This window comes from Thalassophryne amazonica, chromosome 17 (assembly GCF_902500255.1).
Source record: "Thalassophryne amazonica chromosome 17, fThaAma1.1, whole genome shotgun sequence".
In the NCBI taxonomy this organism is placed as follows: Eukaryota; Metazoa; Chordata; class Actinopteri; order Batrachoidiformes; family Batrachoididae; genus Thalassophryne; species Thalassophryne amazonica.
The window spans coordinates 52,204,824-52,230,787 of NC_047119.1; the positions used below are offsets into that span (position 1 = coordinate 52,204,824).

The 25,964-nt window shown below is 39.7% G+C and overlaps 2 protein-coding genes across 3 annotated transcripts in view; one reads left to right on the forward strand and one right to left on the reverse strand.

The window, feature by feature from the left end:
- Positions 1–201: 201 nt before the first annotated feature.
- gfi1b (growth factor independent 1B transcription repressor) lies at positions 202–9,711 on the reverse strand. The gene is made up of 7 exons (XM_034192892.1): positions 9,435–9,711; positions 9,047–9,146; positions 7,601–7,780; positions 7,278–7,501; positions 6,314–6,451; positions 5,506–5,671; positions 202–601 (listed from the first exon to the last, which is right to left on the reverse strand). The coding sequence occupies exons 1-7, from the start codon at positions 9,576–9,578 to the stop codon at positions 423–425; spliced, it is 1,131 nt and encodes a 376-aa protein (XP_034048783.1). The 5' UTR covers positions 9,579–9,711; the 3' UTR covers positions 202–422.
- Positions 9,712–13,478: 3,767 nt separating this feature from the next.
- Positions 13,479–25,964, forward strand: part of tsc1b (TSC complex subunit 1b) — a 139,061-nt gene continuing 126,575 nt past the window's right edge. Inside the window, exon 1 of one of the 2 annotated variants that reach the window (XM_034192887.1) lies at positions 13,479–13,581. The gene's annotated coding sequence lies outside the window, so the exon portion shown is untranslated. The remainder of the gene's footprint in view (positions 13,582–25,964) is intronic. The other variant, XM_034192888.1, reaches the window with a different exon arrangement.

The following is a 25,964-nucleotide window of genomic DNA, read 5'->3' on the forward strand; positions in this document are numbered from 1 at the left end:
CTATTGCATGTCAAGAACGGCGATATTTCCATCTTTCTCTCAGAGGTCATGTGGGCGTGTGACACTGAGTGCAGCCCCTTCGCTCAGAGTAAGCAGGAATCCAGATGTGGTCGTCTGTTACATATGTCACAGAGGATCAAAATGAGTCGCCACAGGCCCAAATTTTGCTTATATCTGGAAAATTTGCACATAAAATTGTGGAACTGTAGGAATGTTTAATATGAAACCCAAACCACATGAAACTGTAAAAAGTACATACATTTTGCAGAATGTATATAAATATGTACACTTTAAATATATGATTTACGTCTCTATAAATATCAATTTTCTTTTATTTTTTGTGAGAAAGACATTGCAAAATGCTGGCTCCTGCTACGTTCGTATAAGATTCCATCCTCCCCCTGAGTTATCCGGTCTTCTGTTCACTTCATCCCGTGCTGACTCTCGTGGTGCCTCCGGAGATCCACCTTACGTTGGAAACCCTTAGAACAAATGTCACAACCGAAGGGTTTGAATCCCGTGTGTTTCCTGCTGTGGGTGATCAAGTTCGAGCTTTGACTGAATGCTTTGCCGCACACTTGGCATTTGTGGGGCTTTTCACCTACAAAAATCAAACACACGTACACACACATACAAAAAAGCACACGATCAGTTTTGGTCCCTAGAAAAGCCTGAAAAGGTGCCTGTCAAAAGTGCACTGCAGAGTGGCTCTATCACAGTTTTCATTAACAGACTAAAGCCATTGTTCAGATTTGGCAATGATTAGGAGCAGTGGCGTTCCTTTATAGAGCTCTGTGCAAAGCAGGAAAACCAGATATGCAAATTGACAGAACATTTGTTTCTTTTTCTGATTTACCAGCAGTTCATTTTCCCTGGAAACAATATTGCACCTGCAAAGCAAGTGACTACAGCAAGAGGAGCAGTGGTGTCAAAAGTACACACATTTGTTACGTAAGTAGAGGTATAGATACTGCAGTTTAAAAACACTCTGGTAAAAGTTGAAGTATCAACTTGACTTCTTTACTCAAGTAAAAGTGAAAAAGTATGTGCTCCAAAACCTACTTAAAGTATAAAAGTATAAAGTAACCTTTAAAAAAAAAAAAAAAAAAGTAGATGCCACTATATGAATTGAAAGCTTAATTTAAAAACTGATTCGTTCTACATGTGGCCCAAGACCCAAAATTACCCCCCAACACCACCTGCACGAAAATGTTTCAATTCTAGAAGCTCTGAAATGCAATCTGGGACTATTCCAGACAATAAACTGCAGTGAGTGCAGCATCCATTTAGTGAAGAAAAACAAAACAAAAAAAAAAACAACTTTCCTTATTCAAATTCATTCCAGTAGTATTCTGCTCTTACAATGCAGCTGTTTTCTAGTTTGGCAGATAGTTCTGGAGGAAATCACTGAAGAAATTAACACATTGAAAATATGGTTTGACTGAAACAAATTGTCATTAAATAAGACAGGGATGAAGTGGAGGTGTAATAGTCACGAGGTGTTCACAGGAAACATTTATTTATATATGTATGTATTTATATATGTATGTTCATTGTTAGTTGCTTTTATATTTTCTGTTGTGTTTCTATTCAGGTTCTTTTTGCCTGTTTCTCTAAAATTGTATATAATAATCATTGGATTATTAATATATAAACAAAAATAAATTTAAGAAATATTACAATTTGAAAACAAATGCACCCGAACGTGATGAGAGCTGCTTAATGCTAACTTTTAACATTGAAAATGCCATAGAAATGCTAACGCGTTAGCGTCGCTCCCGTTTTTAAGTTATAAAATACATCTATCAACTGTTTCAGAAGAACATAACAGGTCGGTTTAACATAGAAAAGATAAATAATACTCACAGAAGTATGCTCTTTAGGGTTTTAGCGGGGGAAATTAAGCGAAAGAAAGAAAGAATAAACGAAGCAATAGGTCGAAGCATTGCTTCAATCTGCGAACCACTGCTTGGATTGGTTCACGGTTCAAAGCAAAGCCGTGCTGCAGAAAAGTTGATTACAGGCGCACATGACGTTAAATATATATATAAACATTAAACTGAAGGCAAGAGTAACGAGGCTGTTTGTTTAAAAATGTAAGGAATAGAAAGTACAGATACTTGTGTGAAAATGTAATGAGTAGAAGTCAGAAGTAGGCAGAAAAATAAGTAAAGGAGTAAAGTATAGATACCTAAAAAATGTACTTAAGTACAGTAACGAAGTATTTGTACTTCGTTACTTGACACCTCTGAAGAGGAGCACGTGTTAAGGAAAGGGTCTGAAACTGCCAGCTCGGGGCCTGACTAAGGCTCAGGACTGGTAATCTCATCCACATAAAATCCTTAGAAAATTGCCTTGCATCAGTGAGAAGCTGGATGTCTAGCAACTTCCTACTGTTAAACTCTGATAAGACTGAAATGATGGTTCTTGGTCGAGTGAGACATCTGCATCAATTTGACCAGCTAATGCTTAGCCTAGACTCGTGTGACTTACATCACACTGACAAAGTGAAGAACCTTGGGGTAATTTTTTATCCTACGTTGTCCTTTGACCTCCACATTAGAGATATTATGAGGACTGCTTTCATCCACCTGTGAAATATAACAAAGATTCATCCCATCCTGTCTATGGCTGATGCTGAGACCCTGATCCATGCGATTGTCTCTTCTAGATTGGATTACTGCAATGTTCTGTTTTCTGGTTTATGGCAGTCCAGCATGAGGGGTCTCCAATTGGTTCAAAATGCTGCTGCCAGACTTTTGACAGGAAGCACAAAGTTCGACCGCATTACACCCATTTTGGCGTTGCTTCATTGGCTTCCTGTCCCAGTGAGATCAGATTTTAAGGTTCTGTTACTAGTCTATAAAACTGTTCACGGACTGGCACCTCCCTACTTAGCTGACCTAATTAAACCCTACGTACCGGCCCAGGCTCTGCGTTCTCAGGGTGCAGAATTGCTTTGTGTCCCTAGGGTGAATTAAAAGTCTGCGGGTCACAGAGCTTTCTCTTATCATGCCCCTGTTCTGTGGAATGATCTCCCTGCATCAATAAAACAGTCAGATTCTGTGGAGACTTTCACTTAGTTTCCCTTTTGTATGGCTAGCATACTGGCATAGTATGGAACTGTGCTTTCTACTCTTTTAAATCCATTTTATTACACTCAAAAAACCAACATGGGTGTTGTGGTTTTTATGTTACATGAACAAAAGTCTAACATGTAGCTTCTACGATATAGAATCAGGTTTTATGGGTGAACAGATTCAAATCATGTAATTTTAACATAACATGCAACAACTTAAAATCTAACTTGCTCAGTGAACATAATAAAATTATGCAAAGTATTTCCACCCAAGTAAAATGTGTTACTGTAGCAAGAAACAATTTTGCTGAGTGACCTAAATGTACATTTGTTGGGTCAACGTGATGAATTTGTGTTACTGTTACTTATTTACCATGAGTCAGGCCAAATAGTTTTGCAAAGGTAAATGAAACAAAAAAAAAAAAAAACCCAGTAAGTCCCTTTGGCTGCTCTCTTGTTTGCGCTTGGGGTCGCCACAGCAAATCCAAGGTGGATCTGCATAAATTATGCTGATCCAACACAGCAAAGTTAAGTTGAGATGTAACAGTACTATTTTAAAAGTAGCTGTAAGCACTTACAGGGCAGGTGTGTGTGGCCAAGTAGTTTGTGCACTTGATTTCAGTACAAAAGGTTCACGGTTCAAACCCCACCCATACCACATTTCTCCGTGTAATGTGCAGTTGCGTCAGGGATGGCATCTGGTGTAAAACCTGTGCCAGTTCACCATGCAGATCCACCTTGCATTTCTTGTGGTGACCCAGAGTGCAAACAAGGGAACAGCTGCAGGGACTTACTTTTTTTTGGTTACATTTACCCTTACAAATCTAGTTGGCCTAAATCATGGTAACTGAGTAACAGTAATGCAAATTCATCATGTTGACCCCCAAAAAAATTACATTTAGGTCTACATTTATCTTTTCAAATCTAACTGGCCTGAACCATGGTAATCAGTTAACAGGAATGCAAATTCATCATGTTGACCCAACACACTTGCACTTGGGTCACTCAGCAAACTTGTGTCTGGCTAGGTTAAAGCATTTTGCTTGAGTGGAAATACTTTACATAATTTTTTTATGTTCACTCAGTAAGTTATTTTTTTTTTTTTAGTGTAGGAAATGGAGTGGGCCGGAGCCTTAACTTTATCTAAATTCTGGGTCTTTTAGTGAAGTTTAGGGCTAGTGGCTGGCGATCACCTTAGTATTTCTTCTCTTTTTCTTGTTACTTAATGCTGACTAATTATACTGTATTTTTTGTCTTTCTGATGCCTGATTCTGTTTTTTCTCTCTGTTTGAGGTTCGGCTCCATCCAGAGATGGGTGTGGTGCCTGTTTCTGTAACCCTCCTGTCCTGTGCACCGGCAAAATTTCCTGCATATTTGTTTTGTAAATTGTTTTGTAAATTGTGTCGGTAGCATTGCACAAGCTGAAGGTCACCCCTTTGAGTCTACATAATATATGCAAAACATGTATATAAACACACAAAACGAAGTACTTTTGGAGACGGCCACTTACATCACGGTGCAGCTCTACTCTGGCTGTCACACCCGCCATTCAAAAACATAACTGACCAAATTAAAGTAGAATGTGACTTTTTATGCCCCACCTCGTGGCATTTGTGCCACGAGGTGGGGCATATAGCATCCGGGTTGACCGTCCTTCCGTCTGCCCGGCCACAATTTGTTTGCCGCAACGTACCTCGGCACCTATTGCTCGCAGAAACTTCATATTTGGTGGGTACATGCCTTGGAGGAGTACTTCGCATAGGTTTGAAGTCCAGTGACCTTAACCTACTTTTAAAAATTACCAATAGTTGCATTTGTTCGAAGGCTACCGACTTTTTATAGTCACTGTGGGCCACATCCTCTAAATAAATATAATGTCAATTTCCAGTTTTTCCACTGTGTATCCCAGTTTACATCAAACACATGAGGGTTCAACCAAATACCTACCCCACACATGTACATATTACTGCACTTTACATGGAAAATAGTACTGCGTGCAGGGCATTTCATGACGAATGTCTCCAGTTAACCTCTTAAAATAGCTCTTTAAATAGGTCAAGGTTAGCCATCTTTGAACTTGTCCAAAGCCTGTGTCCCAAGAATGTTCCCTGTGAATTTGAAGACTCTGTAGTAACAGGACTGGACTTATGCTGAGCACAGACAAAGCACAGACAGACGGACAAACAAATAGACGCAAAGCCTTTGCAATATCCGATGGCCATATTAGATGGCCTCGGATAAAAATCATTATACAATTTCTTTGTTTCGGGACTGACAACCAATCTCATGGCAGAGATTGTTGCTGACTGAAAAGCAGAGCTGAAGTGAGAGAGGTGACAGGGGCAGCTTTGCTATGTGAAATATTTCAAAATGAGGTTGAGCACAAAAGCTAAAATCTGTGAAGTAATCGACATAGTGTGACTTACCCGTGTGAATGTATGTGTGCTTCTTCATGTCAGATTTCTGGTGGAACCTCTTGCCACAGTACTGACAGGGGTATGGCCTCGTGTCCGAGTGGATGAGCAGGTGCGTGGAGAGAGTGGATGAGCGCTTGAATGATTTCCCACACATTTTGCACTCAAAACTTTTTTCCTGGGCAATGAGAAGAATGCAAACATCAATTTTGGGATAGGAAGTTTATATTTATTTATACATATGGTCTCAAATTGGTTGCCTAGGGGCCAGAAAAGCCAGGCAACCCAGTATGTCGTGGCCCATGAAATGTCCTATCATGAATCACTGAATACTGCAGTACGTAGGTGAGTGACTTCAGTGCAGTTTTTTTTTTTTTCCTGTGTATGTGGTAAAAGTGGCGTTGCAAGTCATTTTGACCTATCTGGAAAGTTTGAAACATGTGATCCAGCAAAGAAGACGTTTTGTGCCGCATATTATAAGAAGCTGGAGCCGTCACATACCGGACTTGTACTGGACTACACACACCGTGTGTGACTTTATTATTTTCTCAGTTCCTCTTGATATGAATAATTTCTATTTGAATGTGGATTTACAGCTGCATTAGTCCATCTCCATCCCTCTCATTTAAGCACATTCCCCATCTTATTTGTATTGATTTTCATTCCCCTTCTCTCCAGAGCATATCTGCATATCTAACATTTCAAGTTTTGAGTTTCAAATGACAACAAATGAAAAACTCACAGTTATAAGAAAACATGGAATGCATGTTTTTAAGTGCAAATATTTTGTACTGAATGGGACCTAGAGAAGGTGTTGTACCTGAGAGTGGACGTTCATGTGATGTTCCAGGCTAACGGCATGCCCAAAGGTTTTTCTGCAGATGTTGCAGTGAAAAGGTCGTGTTCCGCTGTGCGACCTCCTGACGTGAACCTCCAGGCCATGGGACGTTGAGAACACCTACAACAATGTCAGTCCATCAGTGGAGGGAAAATTAAGCACTCAAATCAACAAACATAATACTTAAGTAAGGTGTTCAGAAAGTTTTATCTGTATCCTATTACTGCATCCTCAGGATGCTTAGTTCTGTTTTTATCACATATTTTCCTATGATAGAGTCAAAACTACAGTCATCTGCTCCCACTTGTAGCCACAACAGAATATTACAAAAGGATGCACAAGTAGGAGCTTTAGCTACCCAAAATAAAACTCTCCACAGTTTGTCATAAATAAATGGTTTTGATGTGGCAGCTGGCTATGTAGAGGTTGTGAGTTTAGCTTGAGTTACTTCACAACACGAGGGACACTTAGGCAACCAATACAAGTCTATGTGCATATATGTAGGACTTGACTTAAAGTTTTGAGCCTGAGATGCAGAAATCAGGCTGAGTTTAATCATTGCCATCGTAACAGTACATGTAAGAAAGTTCGTTTGGCTTCTGCCTTTTCACTCAGGGTTGCCACAACAGATCCAGTATATGGATCAGCATGTTGATTTGGTGCAGGTTTTACACCTGATGCCTTTCCTGAAGCAACTCCTCATTACATGGAGAATGAGCACGGGCGGTCTAGCACTGGGAAACCTCTGTTTTGGAAGCAAGAGCACAAAACTGTATAATTTGTCTGGGGATACGTGTGCACGGAATAAAATGTTGAGATATCTTAACATTTTTACATTGCCTTGAAATTTCTAAAATAAGAGAGATGTTTCAACATAATGCGTAATTAAAGTATAGTCAATTAAAGCTGCGGGATGCATGGGTTCAGTGTGGGGTTAAAGGTCTACCTTGTCACAGGTGATGCAGTGGTAGGTGTTCGTTGTTGGGGAGTAGTGTGTGCTACAGTCCAGAGGCTGCTGGGGTGGCGGACTACGGCTGATGTGATTGCTGTACAGATTGTTGGCGTGCTGCAGTACCGTGGGACTGAAGGTCAGCTGGCGGAGTTCGTAAGCAGATGACACTGATTCCCAAGAGTATGGGGATTTGCAGTATGATGGGAATTCTCGAGGTTCTGAGAGTGATGACATGAAGAGACAGTCACGCAAAAAAGCATCATTTACACCTCCGTGGTTGCAGGTTGCACATGATGATGTGCACACAGGGAGCTCACCAGTGAGGTAGTACAGCTGTGCGGGAGCCACAGGTGGTCTGTTTAACTCTGGCTGCACAAGTAAGGGGTATTCTTGATCAGACTCCTCCTTTTTAAGTGAGCAGCGGTCTGACTGTAAAATCTTCTCCGCTGAATGAGGCTTGTCTGAGTGGTCTGTCCTCTGAGCTTCTAATGGGGCTTCTGCAAATTCACACCAAACAGAATGTAGCTGATGTCGGCAAAACGCAGCACACTGTGTACAATATTCATAATCATGAAAACAAAAACCTGCAGTTTCCTTTGGAAAACACAACTTGCTTTTTAATTAATATTTTAAATGTAACAATTGTACATGGCTTTACTGCAGTCAGGTGTGTGTTTATGTCTCTGTAAGTAAGATGACTAAAACTAAGCATATGTAGAGGAAAATTAATTTATTTGACATTTTGATCAATTTTATAAATTTTTTTCCTGTTGATTTCCACAAAACATGATGGAATGACTGATCTTATTAGGAGATAGAGTGCATTAAATGTTGGTGACATTTGGGGAAAAAAATCAACAGGTTTTTTTCTAAAAATATTTGAATTCAAGCTCTACAAATTAAAAAAATGCTAAGGAAAAATTAAATTGAAATAATTCCATAGGTCTGGATTGTTTCTTTACTTTCTTTGGGGCTATTAGCTCATTTTCGTCTTCTTTTTGACATTTAGATCACTTTCTCAACAACTTTTTAGACAATTTGTACAAACTTTGGACTTCATTTTTAATGGAAGAATCCATTAAATTTTAGTGCTGAACAGGATCAGGAGGAAAAATATGGATTGTTTCTTTAAATTCCTTTCATCATAAGATGGGGTTTTTGGCATTTCAATCAATTTCTTAAGAGATTTTCGGTCAGTCTCCACAAAACGTTTCAGAATGATTCATTTTATATAGATTAAAAACATTTTTTAAAATTATGTTCAGATGTGATTCTGAACATTACTTTCTTGTGCAAACTCATTAATTAATTAATTTATTTATTTATTTATTTCACACTGATCAGGACCCTGTGGATTCTGTAAGACTGGGGACTTGTTTTTGCTTTGTTTTATTTTATTTATTTATTTAGTTATTTATTTTATTCATTTTTTTTTTTTTTTATCTTTTCGGTCTGTTTCGCAAAAATTGATGCACTGATCTTGATGAACCTCGTCAATTACAAATATCACATGAATATCACAAAAAGTGAGTCTGTGAAAGATCCATATGTACTGCAGCGGAAAAACATAATATATAATAATATATTAATATGATTACTGTATTAGACTGCAGACACGACATTATGACCACGTTCTGCAAAATATCAGAACTGCTGTGCTTTGGTGGAGGGTTGAGCTGCTGGACCGCCTTCATCAAGACAAGAATTTCAGTAAAAAGTGCACATGGAACGACTCATATTATGGAACATCTGTGTGGTCTCACCTGCACAAACAGAGGCCTTCGGCTCGTCATATGATCTGTGCACATTATAGGACGTGCACCTTTTGTTTTTCACCAGAAATGACCGCGGCATAGCAAAACTCTATAACAAAGAAATCATAATAATAATAATATTAGACATGACATCCTTTAAAACAGATGTGGGGACGCAGAAGAAATTACTGCGCAGCGTTACATTTTGAGAAAACTCATCAAAAGTGACTCGTTATTATGCTTTAACTATTTTATCATTTTTATTTGATTTAATCCAAGTTTCGTGCAAACTAATTACTTCAAAATAGCAAAACATATGTTTTTAAAAAGTAATCAAATTTAGGATATTTCTGTCGATGTGAATTGAGATTTTATGAGAAAGGTAATGATTACTTACCGTTAATTTAGAATTTTGCCGTTGGTTAATTACTATAAATTCCGTGTGATTAAAAAAAACAAAAAAACAAAAAACAAAAAAAACAAAAAACAAAAAGAAAAATCTTTCCTCGAAGTCCGAAAAGCAAAGCAGCGAAAAACGCATCAGCACTTGTTGCTCTTTGTTTTTTCTCTCCTCCCTGATTTTCAATCAGATAATTTCGCAACAGAATCTGACTGTGGTTTCAGCCAATGAAAAGGCCAAACTGCAGCTGGAAATTTGCTTAAAAAAACACACGGGTCCTTGACTGTCCCTGGAACAGCTACACAAAAACAGCTTTAGAACACGATTCAAGTCAGACCTTTTCAGCCCAACACTTTAATAATAATAATGTTTAATTTTCCTCCCTGTCTATTTTTTCCAGAAGTCAGAATTCAAAAAAATGTATTAATTATTCTCACATCACAATATTTGATTTACAGGATTTATTGGAAGTAACTTTGTGTGTTGCAAGATCTAAAAGCCCAAAATACGTTCTGAAACTTGACTCCCTCCAAAGATACACACACCAAACCAGTCTGAGAGATTAACTTTGTTGACTCTAACCTTCTCTATTTATTGAGACAATATTCCGTCAAGGCAGATTTCTTCACACTTACAGAAAACGATAAGACTGCTCATATATATATATATATATAATATATATATATATATTATATCTATATATATATATATATTATATATATTATATGGAAACAACCCAATATTTGTTTTTCAATTATTATTTTAATTGACATGCAGGTTATGTGAATTGGAAACTTTATAATAGCCCAGGTCTCCCTTGCAAAAGAGATCTCGATCTCAGTGGGACTAAGTTGTTTAAATAAAGGTTAAATTAACATGTATTAAAAAAAAATCCGTTTTGCAATATGAGAGGAGAGCGACATCTTGTGGATAGCTGGAGATTGCACTCTGACAGTGGCGCCTTATAAGAGTTTGTTTTTTCTTGCTGGGGCTGAGAGTACTCTGCATCCAGAAAGTATTCATACAGCTTCACTTTTTCCTTATTTTATGTTAGGAATGGACAATGGACAAAACTGTCCAAAGATAGGTGCACCAAGCTTGTGGCATCATATTCAAGAACACAGGAGGCTGTAATTGCTGCCAAAGGTGCATCAACAAAGTATTGAGCAAAGGGTGTGAAATCTTATGTACATATGATTTCTTAGAGTTTTTTTTGTAAAAATTTTAAAAAACATTTTTCATGTTGTCATTTTGCGGCGTTGTGTAGAATTTGGAGAGGGAAAAATTACTCTATTTTGAAGGCTGCAACATAACAGTTTTGGAAAAAGTGAAGCATTGTGAATACTTTCATATTCACTGTATATAATTGATACTGGAGGGACAAATTTGTCATACATATGCAATCATGCATCTTAAACTACATATATTCTATTCTATATTTCCTGCTAAAAACATCTCAAGTCACACATACAATATAAGCACAGTCAAGTTAAATTAATTTGACACTATTTTTTGGCAACATATCATTGCAAATCAGGTCTTGGATCATGCACTGGTGCATCACCACATCCACCACACCATGGGCTCAACTCGGGTCATGGACAGCAACCACCCAGGCAGAGAACCTGTCCACCCCACCTCTCAAATGAAACCATCAATCTGCTGCACCCAGGTGAAAGGTGAGCATCGTCTTGGCCTTCTCCAGCCGCTGGGGTTCACAGCACTGAGGCATGCTGCATCACACACTGAGAGATGTGCCACATGTCCAGTGTAAGTCATCCTCCTCATGTGAGTTTCCTTCGATAACCGCTTGTTTCACACAGACAGGTAGCATCAAACACACCTGGACTTGAACTTGAGTCTATATATTAGCAGTCCATCTCCGAAACCAGGGTGGCTAGTGGTAGTTTGTAGGTGCGTGCTTGTACTTATGTGCTCATTATTTGCACATGCTAACCTCCACCCATCAAAAATTAAGAGGGGAAAAATGTTACAGTTCCCTGAATGGCTACTTTATGCTGGCTCCAAAAAAAAGCAGATTCCCATAGAAACCAATGTTAAAATGTTCAGCTTTATAGAGCAAAATAATAAAGGATTATTAACTGTGTGTGAGGTCTGTAAGGGAAAATATCAGACTGGGGTGTAAGTGGGGACTGAGCATGAGTGAGGTCCACGCGAAAAACACAGAGGTCTGATACAGACCAAGCAAGCGAGGTTAATAATTTGTTTATTATATGGCCATTTATATATATATATACGCCTCGTCCAATATAACTTTTCTTCATCCAATATTTCTCTATGTTGGATGAGTGCCATCCATCAATTGTTATCTTCTCCACCCCTCCCAAATTAAGCAAACAACAGAGTCAAGTAAATTAGATCAATTTATATTGTTGTGAACAGCATATGAATGCTTCTACAGCGTCAGTAGCGTGCTTGTCTACCTTCTCAGTGTTTCTGGCATCCTTGGAGTTCAATATTTTCACCAGTTCCTTCTCTGTGAAGTCAGCAAACCTCGCTGGCAGATGATTTTTTTGCTGTTGTTGTCATGTTTGCTGTCATTTCTTCATCCAGCATCTGTCAGCAGGTTCCTGACCTTTGTATGCCGCGCTCTGATTGGCTAGCTGTTGGCAGTAAGCTCTAACGCTATTGGTCAGTGGGAACTGATCCAATATAACTTTTGGTCCTAGCCTTTTTGGATACTTTTGGATCCAACATAACTTTCTGGCGCCAATGCTTTGAGCTTCTCCCCTGAACATAAACACCTGATCATTATTGAAATCACCTGCTGAAGTGATTGGTAGTAAAGAAAACCTGCCGTGTCTTGGCCTTTCTTGCTACATGATTGCCCACCCCCGAGTTAACCCATGATCACTGAGGAAATAAGCTGGTCATAATTTTTTAACACCTGCACAGAAACCAGCTGTCATGAGCAACATTGCCCCCCCAATATACTTTAATAAAACATCCAAACCAAGGTTAGGTTGTTTGCTGTTAATCCTTTAACTCTGACATAGGGGTGTGTTCATGGCACACAGGGTGTTGCCCTCACTTCACCTCTTTACCCACGTCAGACGTGGAGGAGCACTGCCAACATAGCAACACCCAGAGCAGCAATTTTTGAGCTCTAAAATGGCTGTTCTGGGTCTCTTCAGAAAAAGCCCGGGTGACGTTGCACAGAGTTTATCCAGTATATAATCAGTCTGGTTTTATTTACTTATTTTTGTTTGTGTGTGTGTGTGGGGGGGGGGGGGGGGGGGGGGGCGCTGTGCTGGATTTACATAGGGGCCATTGGGGCCATGGCCCCTATGTCAAGGAAATTCGCTTGTTACAGCAGCGTAATCAGACAAGAGGGAGACACAAACCACAAATATAGATAAATATAAACAAAAACAACAACAATAAATGAATTATGAATTCTAAAAATCAACCTCTGCATGGATTTTGAAGCAAACTTTCATGAGTGAACAATTTCATAAGCCACAATCATTTTTAAAATAATAATAATAAAAAAAGATTATGGCCCAGTGTGATTTGGGGGCCCTGCTCTTCAGCCTGGTTAAACCCATCTATTAATCCGCCTGTGCTGCCCACTAAAAGTAAAGTGTCCCTATGAATACTTCGCTTTGCGGCCACTTTAGGAGAGCTAAACAGCTGTGCTTCCAAATTCAGATAAAGCGAGTGAATCTGTTTCGAAGTGATTGAATCAGGATTTCAGTGTCAGAGAGGTGAACGTGTGCGTTTTAGACCATAGGGTTGGTGCCCCCTGCAGGTATTGCGCGGCACTGCATCCTAGGCTTCTTTAAAAAACAAAAAACAATGCGCATGCGCATTTACAACTAGGTCACGCGAAACCGCCTTGCACATTTCATCCTTCCGCCGTCAGACAGCTGGGAAAAACAAACTAACCTGTCATTAAAGCAAATAATTGTGAGAGTGACAGACACGTTCTGCTATGGTCTTCTTACACATGAAGCTCAAAAGCATTCTGAGATGTAACTTGGACGAATAAGTTGTATAATGTTGCAATTTGGCTCTAACTTTGGGGATTAGTTTGCGTCCCGCCGCGGAGAGCCACAGCGGTGGGATGGGCTGTGAGGTGTTCAAGATGGCGGCGCCCTGTGGAGTGCAGTGAATGTAACAGGTAAACAGCTTCGTTTATTTACTTAATTTATGCTTTTCTTGTAGGCGACCCGAAGGCATGTAAATCGGTTTAGTAATTGTTAGCTGTTAGGCTTGGTTGTGTTGGTGAAAGGCGGCTGAGTCGGTAAATCCCCGGCCGAGTGTGGCTGGCAGTTGCCAGCTAGCGTTAGCCGCTGGACTGACTGACTGACTTGGTTTTTGGAAAAGAGCCGCTGCGCGTTTGAAGAGACATTGATACTTTTGACGTCTGTTCGTGGTTTGACATGCGTGTTTAGTGCATTTAGAAGCGACAGTCGAGTTAATGGTTGTGTTTTTAAAAGGATAAAGTAAACCCGACCCTGCCCATTGTTCTGAGTTGTTTACGACAGACAGCAGCAACCGCTGTTTGTTAGTCAGTCTGTCTGTCTGTACGTACACGTAGCGCGCTGCACAGGCTGACTGCACCGTTAATGCATTTAATTTTTTATGTTTTATGTTGTAGCTTGACTAAGTATTGTAAATGCAAACCTTCACCAGTCACTCATAGGGTTGGGTATCGGTTGGGTTTTAGCCGATACCGATGCCTACTCGGTATTTTTTAAACGATACCGGTGCTTAAACGGTTCTCGAACCGGTACTTTAAAAAAAATGAACTGCACACACTTTGTCAAAAAAACAATACCCTTTTATTCCTAAATAAAATTGAAACATAATATTAAGTTGTTGTAAATCTTTAAACAATATAAATAAAACATATGATAATGCTAAATATAAAATAAAATGTCCATAATATCAAATATAACAATAACCCGAACAATCACTTTAATATAAATATAACACAAATATGGAACAAAATATTATAAAACAGTTATTGCACATATAAATAACTTCAATTCTTCAATTGCAGTTCTTCTGCAGGAATATCAGCATATTGGCCTTTTCTGGCAATATATGGCATCTTTCCTGGCTAATTGCATGTCCAGCACAGGAGAAAACCCTCTCAGAGGGGTTGCGGAGGCCTGCACGCACAAATACACCTCTGACAAGGCAGACAAATTAGGGAGGGTATCCCTCTTACCCCACCACCAAGCCACAGGGTCTTGTCCAGATGTAATTGCTGGCATGCCTTTGTAGAGCTCAATCTCTTTCTTGACCTGCTCCGTGATAGAGAGGGCACTGCTTGTGCTCATAGTTGTGTGGAGAAGTTCCCGGTCTTCATCCGCAAATAACTGCTCCAAGGCTGACATCCTGTGAGCTCCTCTTTGCTGTAAAAAAAAACAAGTTTAGTATAACACAAAAAACAACTATTCATCATCATTGTAGACAAGATAAATAGTATATGACTGCACTTACATGTGTGTCCTCTTGCTCCACCTCCACCTCATCATCACCATCACCACCTACTTCTGCCTCACTCTGATGATGGTCCTCTAGTGGAAGCTGCAGACACAAACCGATTACACACAAAACAGAAATACTTAGTTAAAGAAACTGTAACATAGACATAGAGCATATGAAAAAGATGAGCAATTAGCCCACTGTCTCTGACAAATATGCTGTAAAATACCTGAGTTGCCGTGACATTGTCAGTCGTTGCTTTCTCAAGCCTATCCCAAGCTTCTGTAACACCAACTCCCAGCTTGCCTTTAAAGCGAGGGTCCATCAATGTGGCCTCCAGAAGGATGTTCTGAATTTCTTTATCCTGTAATGAAAACATGATTTAGTGTCCAGTAGTAAAAATTGTGTAGTTTGGCTTCTCTCTTTGTGAACATAGAGATTGGCTGCAAATAGATAGTACCTGGTATCTTTTTTCGAGATCTCCCCAGACCTTCTCTTTTATAGCAGCCACAAACATACTGTCATCATCTGTGGATAAATATCGTGCCTCCAGCTTTGTGAGGATTGGGATGATTTGGCTGCATGTGGGGGACTTGGCACTTGACACGCAGAGGGTTGAGGTGTACAGGACTTTCATGCATTTCATGAATTCCTCTGCCTTCTCAAAATCACTGTCAGTGAGCCGCTCTAGTCTATGGAATATAAACAATAATAAAAAAATGAATGAAAATAATTACAAAAGTTAAACTGACATTATTACAAGGGACCCTCCTGTCTATCACCTCACCTGTCCCTCTCCATTGGCTTCCTCAGCCTTTGATCGAGGCAAGCTGCCTGGATTGCAGGGAACTGCTCCACAAACCGCTCAACCATGATGTACAGAGAATTCCAGCAAGTCCTCACATCAAGGATAACATTATGCTCTGGCAAATCTAAAACACAGACATTTGAATTACAATAAACGACTTCTTATATTTAAATGTATCATGATTATATTAATGCTATTTACTGAGGAGTTGTTGCTTCTCTCAAAACAGTTTTGCTTATGGTGGAGTGCTTCAACCACACCACCACTGCACGGATCTTTGCACACCACCTGGTCACAGCTTGGATACCATACACCTTCTGTGCTGCCAGGTTGAGTGTGTGGGCAAAGCATCCAACTTTTAAAAATTTAAAATTTTTCAGGGCAACATCCAAGTTGCTTGCATTGTCTACTGTGGCAGCAAGGACTTTTCCAGTCAACTTGAACTCCTGAAGAATTTTGTGGATTTCCTCTGTCACCACTAGCCCTGTCTGAGCCTCATAAACTGCTTCAGTGCTCAGAACTTTGTGCTGGATGCTGCCCTTGTAAATGTAGTGAACAGTCACTGTCAGATAGTGGTCCTGTGCCACACTGGTCCATCCATTGCAAGTAATTGCAGTTTTGCTGACGTGTGCAAGCTGTTGGATGACATTCTGTTTCACAACAGAATACCATGCAGGTATTAAGGTGTTGGATAGGTCATCCCTGGATGGTGGTTGATATTTAGGGTTCAGGGCAATGCTCATCTCCCTTCAAAAAAAAAAATATGTATGTGTGTGTGTGTGTGTTATATATATATATATATATATATATATATATATATATATATATATATATATGTGTGTGTGTGTATATATATCTTTTTAATATCTGCCACATTTTCACCTAAAATAGTAATTCCACTGTGAAAATGGATGAAGCCCCATCACCACAAATTTGGTGACTGCCCTGTGGATTTCCTCCACTTCTCCTTGGGTAGTGCATTCTTCTTAGCCAGGGTGAAAGGAGTCACTGTGGTTACTTGAAAGCCAGAAATAAAAACATTACTATCAAAATAGTTAATAATATACACCTGTTACTCATTAAACGAAAATTGATACTGATGTAAATATACTGAAAGTTCAACATTTTGTTTGCATATATTCAGACTTTTGCTTTAAGCAGACATTGAGCAGAAATATTTAATAGTGTAGCCTCGAGACAGGTATATCGACAGGTCACGTACAACTGGCCTACAGTCTTTAGCTATAGCTTACCTATTTGTTGTTCCTATGCAATTGCAAAATTGGGCATTCAATCTTGTGCAAAATGCGCATTCAATCTCGTACATTTTGCATACATACAGTACTTGTTATGAGGTTCATGTTAAGCATAACGTCAGCAGACACTAAGTGGAACTATACATAGCCAGGCGTTAGACACACGCTTTTAAAATGCAACAGTACTTGCTAATGCTAACCTAAGACACTTAATAATCAAGATTTGCGGTTGGCATTAAACTAAACTTACCTGAAGAGGAACGGCTGCTGTCATCGTCATCATCGGTGATGTGCAACGCCACACTAGCAGGGCTGGGAGTGGGACTTTCTTCAATTTGCCCTGCAGCTCCTGCTGCCGAAGTGCTGGGCCGTGAAACGTCGCTCAGTTTATCAAACACCGTGCATTGTTCAGCTTTCAAATAAACTCCGTGACTGGCCAGATGTTTCATCAAATTTGATGTGTTACCTCCCTTACATGCAATTGTTTTATGACATCTGTGGCACGTCGCAGTCGTTGCCCTTGGGTGTGAAATGAAGCCAAACTTTGGAGCGTTTCGCCTTCGGCATTTTTATTGATCCTCTTGCTATCAGTTCTCATCAGCTAATGCGGCGCTGACGTCACGCAGGTTGATGCCGGAACACTGTGGTCGGTTGCCCCCTTTCGGCTCATGAAAAAAAAAAAGTCAGGCACCGAAATGAGGCACCGAAATTTTCATTCTTATTCGGTCTTGTTACTACCATTTACATCGGAACCGGTGCTCTATTGGCACCGTGTTTCGGTACCCAACCCTAGTCACTCAGCCGTTTCTGGAAGCACTTTGACACCACTGGTTTTTAGGTCCAGACTTGTGAAGTCTCCTCTCCACCAGTACATATTATTTCCAGATGATGTCTACGACTGCGGTTACCATTCAGCTGTCACATCAGCACGCAAACACAAGTAAATGGGTTTTGAATTCATGGTTCTTCAACGGGCTGCTATTATACTCTCGCTCACTCGTCTCAAACCACTTACTCCAATTAATTGTCGGGTGGGCAGCTGGAGCCTATCTCAGCAGAATACCCTCATCCAGGGTACACCCTGGACAGGGCACCAGTCTGTTGCAAAGCCACATATAGACAAACAAACACATTCACACCTGCATGCACACCTAGGGACAATTTTCCAATCCACCTCACCTGCACGTCTTTGGATGTGGGAGGAAGCTGGAGCACCTGGAGCGAACCATATAACATGGGGAGAACATGCAAACTCCACACAGAAAGGCCACAGACAAGAATCGATCCCATGACCTTCTTGCTGTGAGGCAACAGTACTAACCACTAAGCCACCATGCTGCCCACAATTATGCTCTTGTGTGCCAAATCAGTAAATCATGATAGTTGGGTGCATTCATTATTTGTTTTATATGACATCTTAAGGTGAGGAGGTGATGTTCTAGTAGTTAAGCGGCAGACGTGAGATCAGAGGATCCTCTGTTCAAGCACTCGTATGGCTGGAAAATCACTAAGAGCCCTTGGGCAAGGGCCTTAATCCCCAAGTTGCTTCCAGTGTGTAGTGAGTGGCTTGCATGGCAGCAACCTGTTATTAGTGTGTGTGAGAATGGGTGAATGCGAGGCACTACTGCAAAGCACTTGGAGCTTCTGATATAGATGGAAAAGTATTATATACATGCAGTACATTTAACAGTAGGGATGGGTAGATTTTATCTATTGATACCATTATCGATTCCGCTTATCGTTCCGATTCCTTATCGATACTTCCTGTGAATTTTCTGTGTACTACAAGTAGGCTTTACAGATTTGTATGTCAACAACATTTTATTGAGTCTTAAAGTAAATATGAAATTGGTCACTGGATCCTTGATCTCTGGACATAAATAGAAATAAACAATCTGTGGGTTTTTTTTTTCGAAAGCATTTCCTTTCAGACATTAATGGCATGAAAGTCTCTCCATTGATCTGAGCTGAACTCAGGCCTGCTGGCGTCTGCAGGTCTGCAGCCATACAGTCTTGGGCTGCTGCATGTCAGCGTAGGATGTCTCATTTTGGGAGGAAAAAAACGTTTCGTTCGATTGCAATTTATTGGCTGTATTACAACGTTTGGAAAGAGGTGTCATTTGATTTAGAGGCAATTTGCTTTGAAGTTATTAATTCTGAGGGGACTCTATCTTTCTGAGTCAGTAGAGAGCATTTGGAGCTCTGCAAGTGGAACAGAGGACGGTTCTCTGAATCCTGAATTGATGCATCTTTTTAGATGTGAACATTCTGAATCCATTCCTCCCAGTTAATTACAAGGATTTATGTTCTTGCAAAGAAAAGTAATACCCCATCTCTTCAAACTAAATAAATATATAAACAGAAAAATCACCTTAGCCTAAATAAAAAAAAAATACAAATATCATAATAAAGGTGCTACAAATAACGGATTCCTGTAATAAATAATATGGACAAGAAAATGAGTGGGAGGCATTAGTAATTATTTTTAGAAGTGCAGCACAGCACAATTTATTTCATCACAGTGGTAATTGGAATGTCAGTCTGTGATTATACAGTCATGAAAGGGTGAGCTGTAAATTAATAAATAAACCTTACTGCACTGTGCTCCACTGAGATCTGCATACGCCCCACCATTAAAATGTAGAAATCATAGTATTTCCCACTATAACTGCAATGACTTTTTCATCAAATCTTGCAGCTCTGATTTTGTCAAGATGATTAATCTGATGAATATTTTTGAAATATCCAAAGAAAGTAAAAAAAAAAAAAACGCCATCATTTCTTGAAGTTCAAGATAGCATCTAAATGCCATGACCGGTATACTTCATTAATCCATTAATCATTTCAAAATTGTCACAAAGAAAATGACCATTTTTAAATTTTATTTTTGTGTTTTAAGTGATTAGTCACGCCACACAATGACAGTTTGTTATTCTGATCAACAACTAATCAATTAACTGCTTGATTTATAAAACTGCAGAATTTTTGGTTTACATAAGTAGGCCTAAACATTAAGCATATTCATGGACTTGTCCGCCAGGACAATTAGCGAACCACTTGTCTTATTGCTATTCTGACTTGTCCCATGCCGACGGGTTTGGCACCGCGGCACAACCAATTTGAACAAGGGCCAGTGATGTGAAAAGACCAATTTGATGTATCTGTAATTTATACAGTCATTTTTAAAATAAGAGACTCACTGCATGTGTATGAAGCTCCTGGATTTTAGACAGAATTACTTTATTCTTAAATATTACAAATAGGAAGTCAATGATGATAATATTATATATTATAGTATAATTTTTCAAAGTATTAGAATCTGGTTGTTGTTGTTATGTACAAAATGTCTTTAAAATGACTATAAAAGTGGACCTTTAAGGAGTTTGGTGTGGGGGGGGGCTTTCCAGCCCTCACCCCTGTGGGTCCGCTCCTGCACATAGCTAAGGTGTGTGTGTGTGTGTGTGTGTGTGTGTGTGTGTGTGTGTGTGTGTGTGTGTGTGTGTGTGTGTGTGTGTGTGTGTGTGTGTGTGTGTGTGCGCAGCTGCAGAGAAGGAGGGTTTGCTGGCTGTTCTTATTGACTCCACGCTATCGAACAGTGAGACAGATGTGTTGTTGATCATTTTAAATAGACTTACTGCTTACTTTAAGTAAAACAGTGTGTTCATGCATCTTTTAAAAAACACAGCGCTGTGTGTTGATCCCCTGAGTGAAAGGATATGCACTTTTTTAAGCGAATCAACTGACTTATCAAAAACTGTCTTTATTGGGCTGATTCTTATTGGATTTGATTAGTTTTATTCTAGGCCTATTCGTCAACAGGGCACACAGTGGATTTATTAGTGCTGCTTTTTCATAGGCTGTGTGCACAACTTGCCCCCTTCACTGACTGTGATATTAGCATGAATGCATTGAAAGAAACACATTCACTTTAAAAACAAGTCACGGTGACACAAAAAATTACACTTATGTAAACGTTGCAACTAATCCGTGGTTCACCTGTGTCCTGATCCATGGGAGGCGGAGCGTATAGATCATGAATCAGCTGGGAAAGCTCTGAAACGTGTAACGACATGAAAAAATAAATAATTTGGACCACTTAGGAAAGAAAATTTGAATTTGTCACCTTTTGGCTCAGGTTATAGGGGTTCTTTGTTGTCCATGTTTTTATTTGTCCCGGACAATTGGACAACCGTTAAACTAGAGGGCTGAGTATTAAAAACACAATGGAGTTTTATGAGCACATTATTCTGAAGAAGTCCTAGACAAAGAAAAGTCTGGAAGGTTTTGTTTTTATTTTTTAAATAGAAACCCTTGTGTAGAAGCTGCTAATCGACATATTTAACAAATTTGGGTCTTTATAGCTAAATGTCATTCATCTTATAAATCTAACATGGTGACAGGAGCTTTTGGTCATATTGTAGTTAGTTGTACCAACATCCTTGACAGTCTCTAATATTATGTCTATGGCTGAGCAGTTGCACTGCAGTAGTTTTGGGAGACCTGATGGCTACAAGTACAATACTTGTACTGATACTTATTAGGATGTTATCGTCTGGGTCAAAGCCTCCTGAGGAAACTTAATCAATACCTGACAGCAGTCCCTGGTCTGTAGGGTAAATTGTTTCCCCAGCACTTTGATACAAATAACTATGGTGTGGTCAACTGGGTTACTATTGAAACACTATTAGCTGTGCTGTGGCTAATCTAGGCTTATCAGTAGAGGGCATTGATTACAAGCAGACTAACTACAATGTGGCTAAACCATTATTCATAGGGATGCTACTAATGCTTAATCTGTCAGTTCTGTTTACTATCTAATACTGACAGTTTTTCCTGGTTGTCTGTCTGGATGGTTGCCACTTGGGACCGAAGGTGCCTCCGTAGTGTGATGAAAGTGGCTGACTGCATATGTGTGTTCAGATAATAAAGATGCCAATCAAGATTTCTCAGAACCCAAGGATGTTTCTTCAGATTACCTGTTTTGAACAAAGTCTTCAAAACCAGTCAATGAAACCTCTATCCAGTTTAAATCAGTGTCCCAGTGTTCGAGAGCTGTAAAACCTGGCTACATCGAATAGCGGTGTGTCCAATTTAATACCCATTTAAAGCATCATAACAACACTTTTAAATCTGAGGCTCCGTTTAAAAGGAACATTCAGGTTTGGCAGATCTTTGACTCATTAGTTCTGTGCATCTGTGGACTAGAGCAATGTGTTAGTTGCTCCATTTGTGATAGTCAAACAGGGCAGATGGGATAATGAATATAATTTCTGTGAATGCAAACACTAGGCTGTTTGTGCCTAAAAATATTCACGGCATGCCACAGTTAAGGGGGTTGAAATGTAGGTTGCCTTGCGTGTAGCTAAATGTAATTTCCAATGTTTACTTGGACGTTTTAGGCCTACATAATGGTTCTTTGTGTTGTTTTGACATTCCTGAGCTGAGTTCATACAGAGGGCGATTCATGTTTGTGCCATTGGCCTGCAAGATACTTGGGGTTAGAAAACAGCCCCTTTTTGAATCATTTTTAGTCCAAACCCAAGACACAAAGGTTAAATAATAACTAGAAGACTGTTTTACCTTTTAAGAATTAGGTACTTAAATAGGATATCTCACACCAAAAAAAAAATGACATACCAGATTATAAATCATTTATTTCAAATCTTTAACTTGTGTTGGCACTTGCAGAGCTGAACAGCCAGAGTGCTTCAGAACAATACATGACAGATCAATAGCCATTTTTATCCATATTCATTACGTAACCTTGTGGACTGACTTTTCCTGAGTCCAAGGTCACTCTGCTGCATCTGCGACCACTTAGTTTCATGCTCTGATTTATGATGTCAGTCCGGGTTGCTTTTTGTTTTCAGAAACAAACCCCCATATCAAATACATCTAAATACAACCCCTGGCAAAAATTATGGAATCACCGGCCTCGGAGGATGTTCATTCAGTTGTTTAATTTTGTAGAAAAAAAGCAGATCACAGACATGACACAAAACTAAAGTCATTTCAAATGGCAACTTTCTGGCTTTAAGAAACACTATAAGAAATCAAGAAAAAAAATTGTGGCAGTCAGTAACGGTTACTTTTTAGACCAAGCAGAGGGAAAAAATATGGACTCACTCAATTCTGAGGAATAAATTATGGAATCACCCTGTAAATTTTCATCCCCAAAACTAAAGCTAAACGAAAGCCATCATTAACACCTACACAGAAAAAAAAACGTTACAATGGGCTAAGGAAAAGCAATCGTGGATTGTGGATGACTGGATGAAAGTCATATTCAGTGATGAATCTCGAATCTGCATTGGGCAAGGTGATGATGCTGGAACTTTTGTTTGGTGCCGTTCCAATGAGATTTATAAAGATGACTGCCTGAAGAGAACATGTAAATTTCCACAGTCATTGATGATATGGGGCTGCATGTCAGGTAAAGGCACTGGGGAGATGGCTGTCATTACATCATCAATAAATGCACAAGTTTATGTTGATATTTTGGACACTTTTCTTATCCCATCAATTGAAAGGATGATGATATCTTGCCATAGAGCAAAAACTGTGAAAACATTCCTTGCAAAAAGACACATAGGGTCAATGTCATGGCCTGCAAATAGTCCGGATCTTAATCCAATTGAAAATCTTTGGAAGTTGAAGAAAATGGTCCATGACAAGGCTCCAACCTGCAAAGCTGATCTGGCAACAGCAATCAGAGAAAGTTGGAGCCAGATTGATGAAGAGTACTGTTTGTCACTCATTAAGTCCATGCCTCAGAGACTGCAAGCTGTTATAAAAGCCAGAGGTGGTGTAACAAAATACTAGTGATGTGTTGGAGCGTTCTTGTTTTTTCATGATTCCATAATTTTTTCCTCAGAATTGAGTGATTCCATATTTTTTTCCCCTCTGCTTGGTCTAAAAAGTAACCGTTACTGACTGCCACAATTTTTTTTTCCTGATTTCTTATAGTGTTTCTTAAAGCCAGAAAGTTGCCATTTGAAATTACTTTGGTTTTGTGTCATGTCTGTGATCTGCTTTTTTTTCTACAAAATTAAACAACTGAATGAACATCCTTCGAGGCCGGTGATTCCCTAATTTTTGCCAGGGGTTGTAAGATTGAAAGCACAAAGTATAAATACGTTCCTTGAGAGATGGATCCACCTGAGTTCACTTGTGTGTTCTCACAGAACAGACATGTAGATTCACACCTGCTCTGGTTAGAAAGTCAGTATCTCCACCCCCCCCCCCCCCCCCCCCCCCCCACACACACCACACACAAAAAAAGTCCAAATTACAGGAACACATGACAGCCAGTAAAGATGAGATTGCTGATTGTAGTGTTTGTGCAGTGTTTCATCTGTCATTTGTCCATTCACAGTCATTGATCCGGTAGGCAGGTAACACCGTTAAACAGCTGGGGGCGGATCTGGTATCCATGGCATGTCTCTCATGTTAACATTGCAAAAGCAGTCACTTTCTCAAAGTCTTCATCTGTCTACCTTTAAACATGGATAAAATTCTTCTTTCTCCACGACTCTGTCTCCAAGTAGTTTTGGAGCACATTTCTCACACTGTGCCCACTGCATTAATCCACTCTTTCCAGGAGGCATGTGGAAAACACTTCCACTTCTCCCTCAAAAATCTTCTTCATGGGAAAACTACAACTAATAAACACCATGACTGGTTATGATGGACCCTCCCAAAACATACCTGTTCACCATTTTGATATACGAGGTCTGTTAGAAAAGTATCGGACCTTTTTATTTTTTGCAAAAACCTGATGGATTTGAATCGTGTGCTTGCATCAGCCAACCTTGAACCTTCGTGCGCATGCGTGAATTTTTTCACGCCTGTCGATTGCGTCATTTGCTTGTAAACAGCCTTTGGGTGAGGACATGTATAGTGCGCTCGGCGGATTTTCATTGCAAGGAAAAAGATGGAACGGATTTGGCCATGAAAAGAGTGGCGGTGAAATTCGTGCCGAAGGCTTCGGCATGAAGCTGCTAAGGGCGGAGCAAAAGCGCCTCCGTGTTGAAGTCTCACAGGACATGCTGTGACATGCCCACCTCTTCCACAATTTCTCGGATAGTCACATGACTGAAAAGTCACCGAAAGCCGTCTGAATCATCAGAATGGTTTCCACCTGGCTGTCGCCCAGTTTCTGGCAAAATTTGATGCGGCGCTGCTCCAGTCGTTCCGTCTTTTTCCTTGCAATGAAAATTCGCCGAGCGCACGACACATCCTCACACAAAGGCTGCTTACCAGCAAATGACGCAATTGACAGACGTGAAAAAGTTCACGCATGCGCACGAAGGTTCAAGGTTGGCTGATGCAAGCACACGTGATTCAAATCCATCAGGTTTTTGCAAAAAATAAAAAGGTCGGATACTTTTCTAACAGACCTTGTATTCACTGTCTAAGTCCACAAAAATAGGTAGGCCTGTATTTCCAGCTGCAAAAAAAAACTTCTGGTTTTCTCATTCATTTCAATAATATCTCTGACTGGGCGGTGCCTCACATGATGTCACCAAAGTCAATTTTTCTGACAGGTTCACATCTGTGAGCATTTATCAGTGGCAGATAAAGTCATGCTAATTTCTCCATGTTTATATCTTAATTCCTCAGGGCATATGACACCACCTGTTGCGAACGTTGTGCGTGTGTATTGACTGGCTAGTTACAGCTGGATATTCCTATCCTCTGTCAGAAGGTACTGGAGACTTGAAATGAAGTCTTATCCACAGCCTTTGGGTTCCAGGACTTTATTAGACATGCAAGTAACAATTGTTTGTGTGTGTGGTTTCTGTAAAACAACAAAAGGAAAAACAATTGCAATTGAATGAATAATCATAATACAATCTAAGTCTACATGTCAAGCCAGCATGAAAAACACACTCAAATTCAGGCCACTCATAAGTGGTAGAATACCGCCCTCTTCTGGACACAAAATGTACTACCCTACTAACAAAGAATGTAGACATCTTTACTGAGGGCTCCTTATTCTAG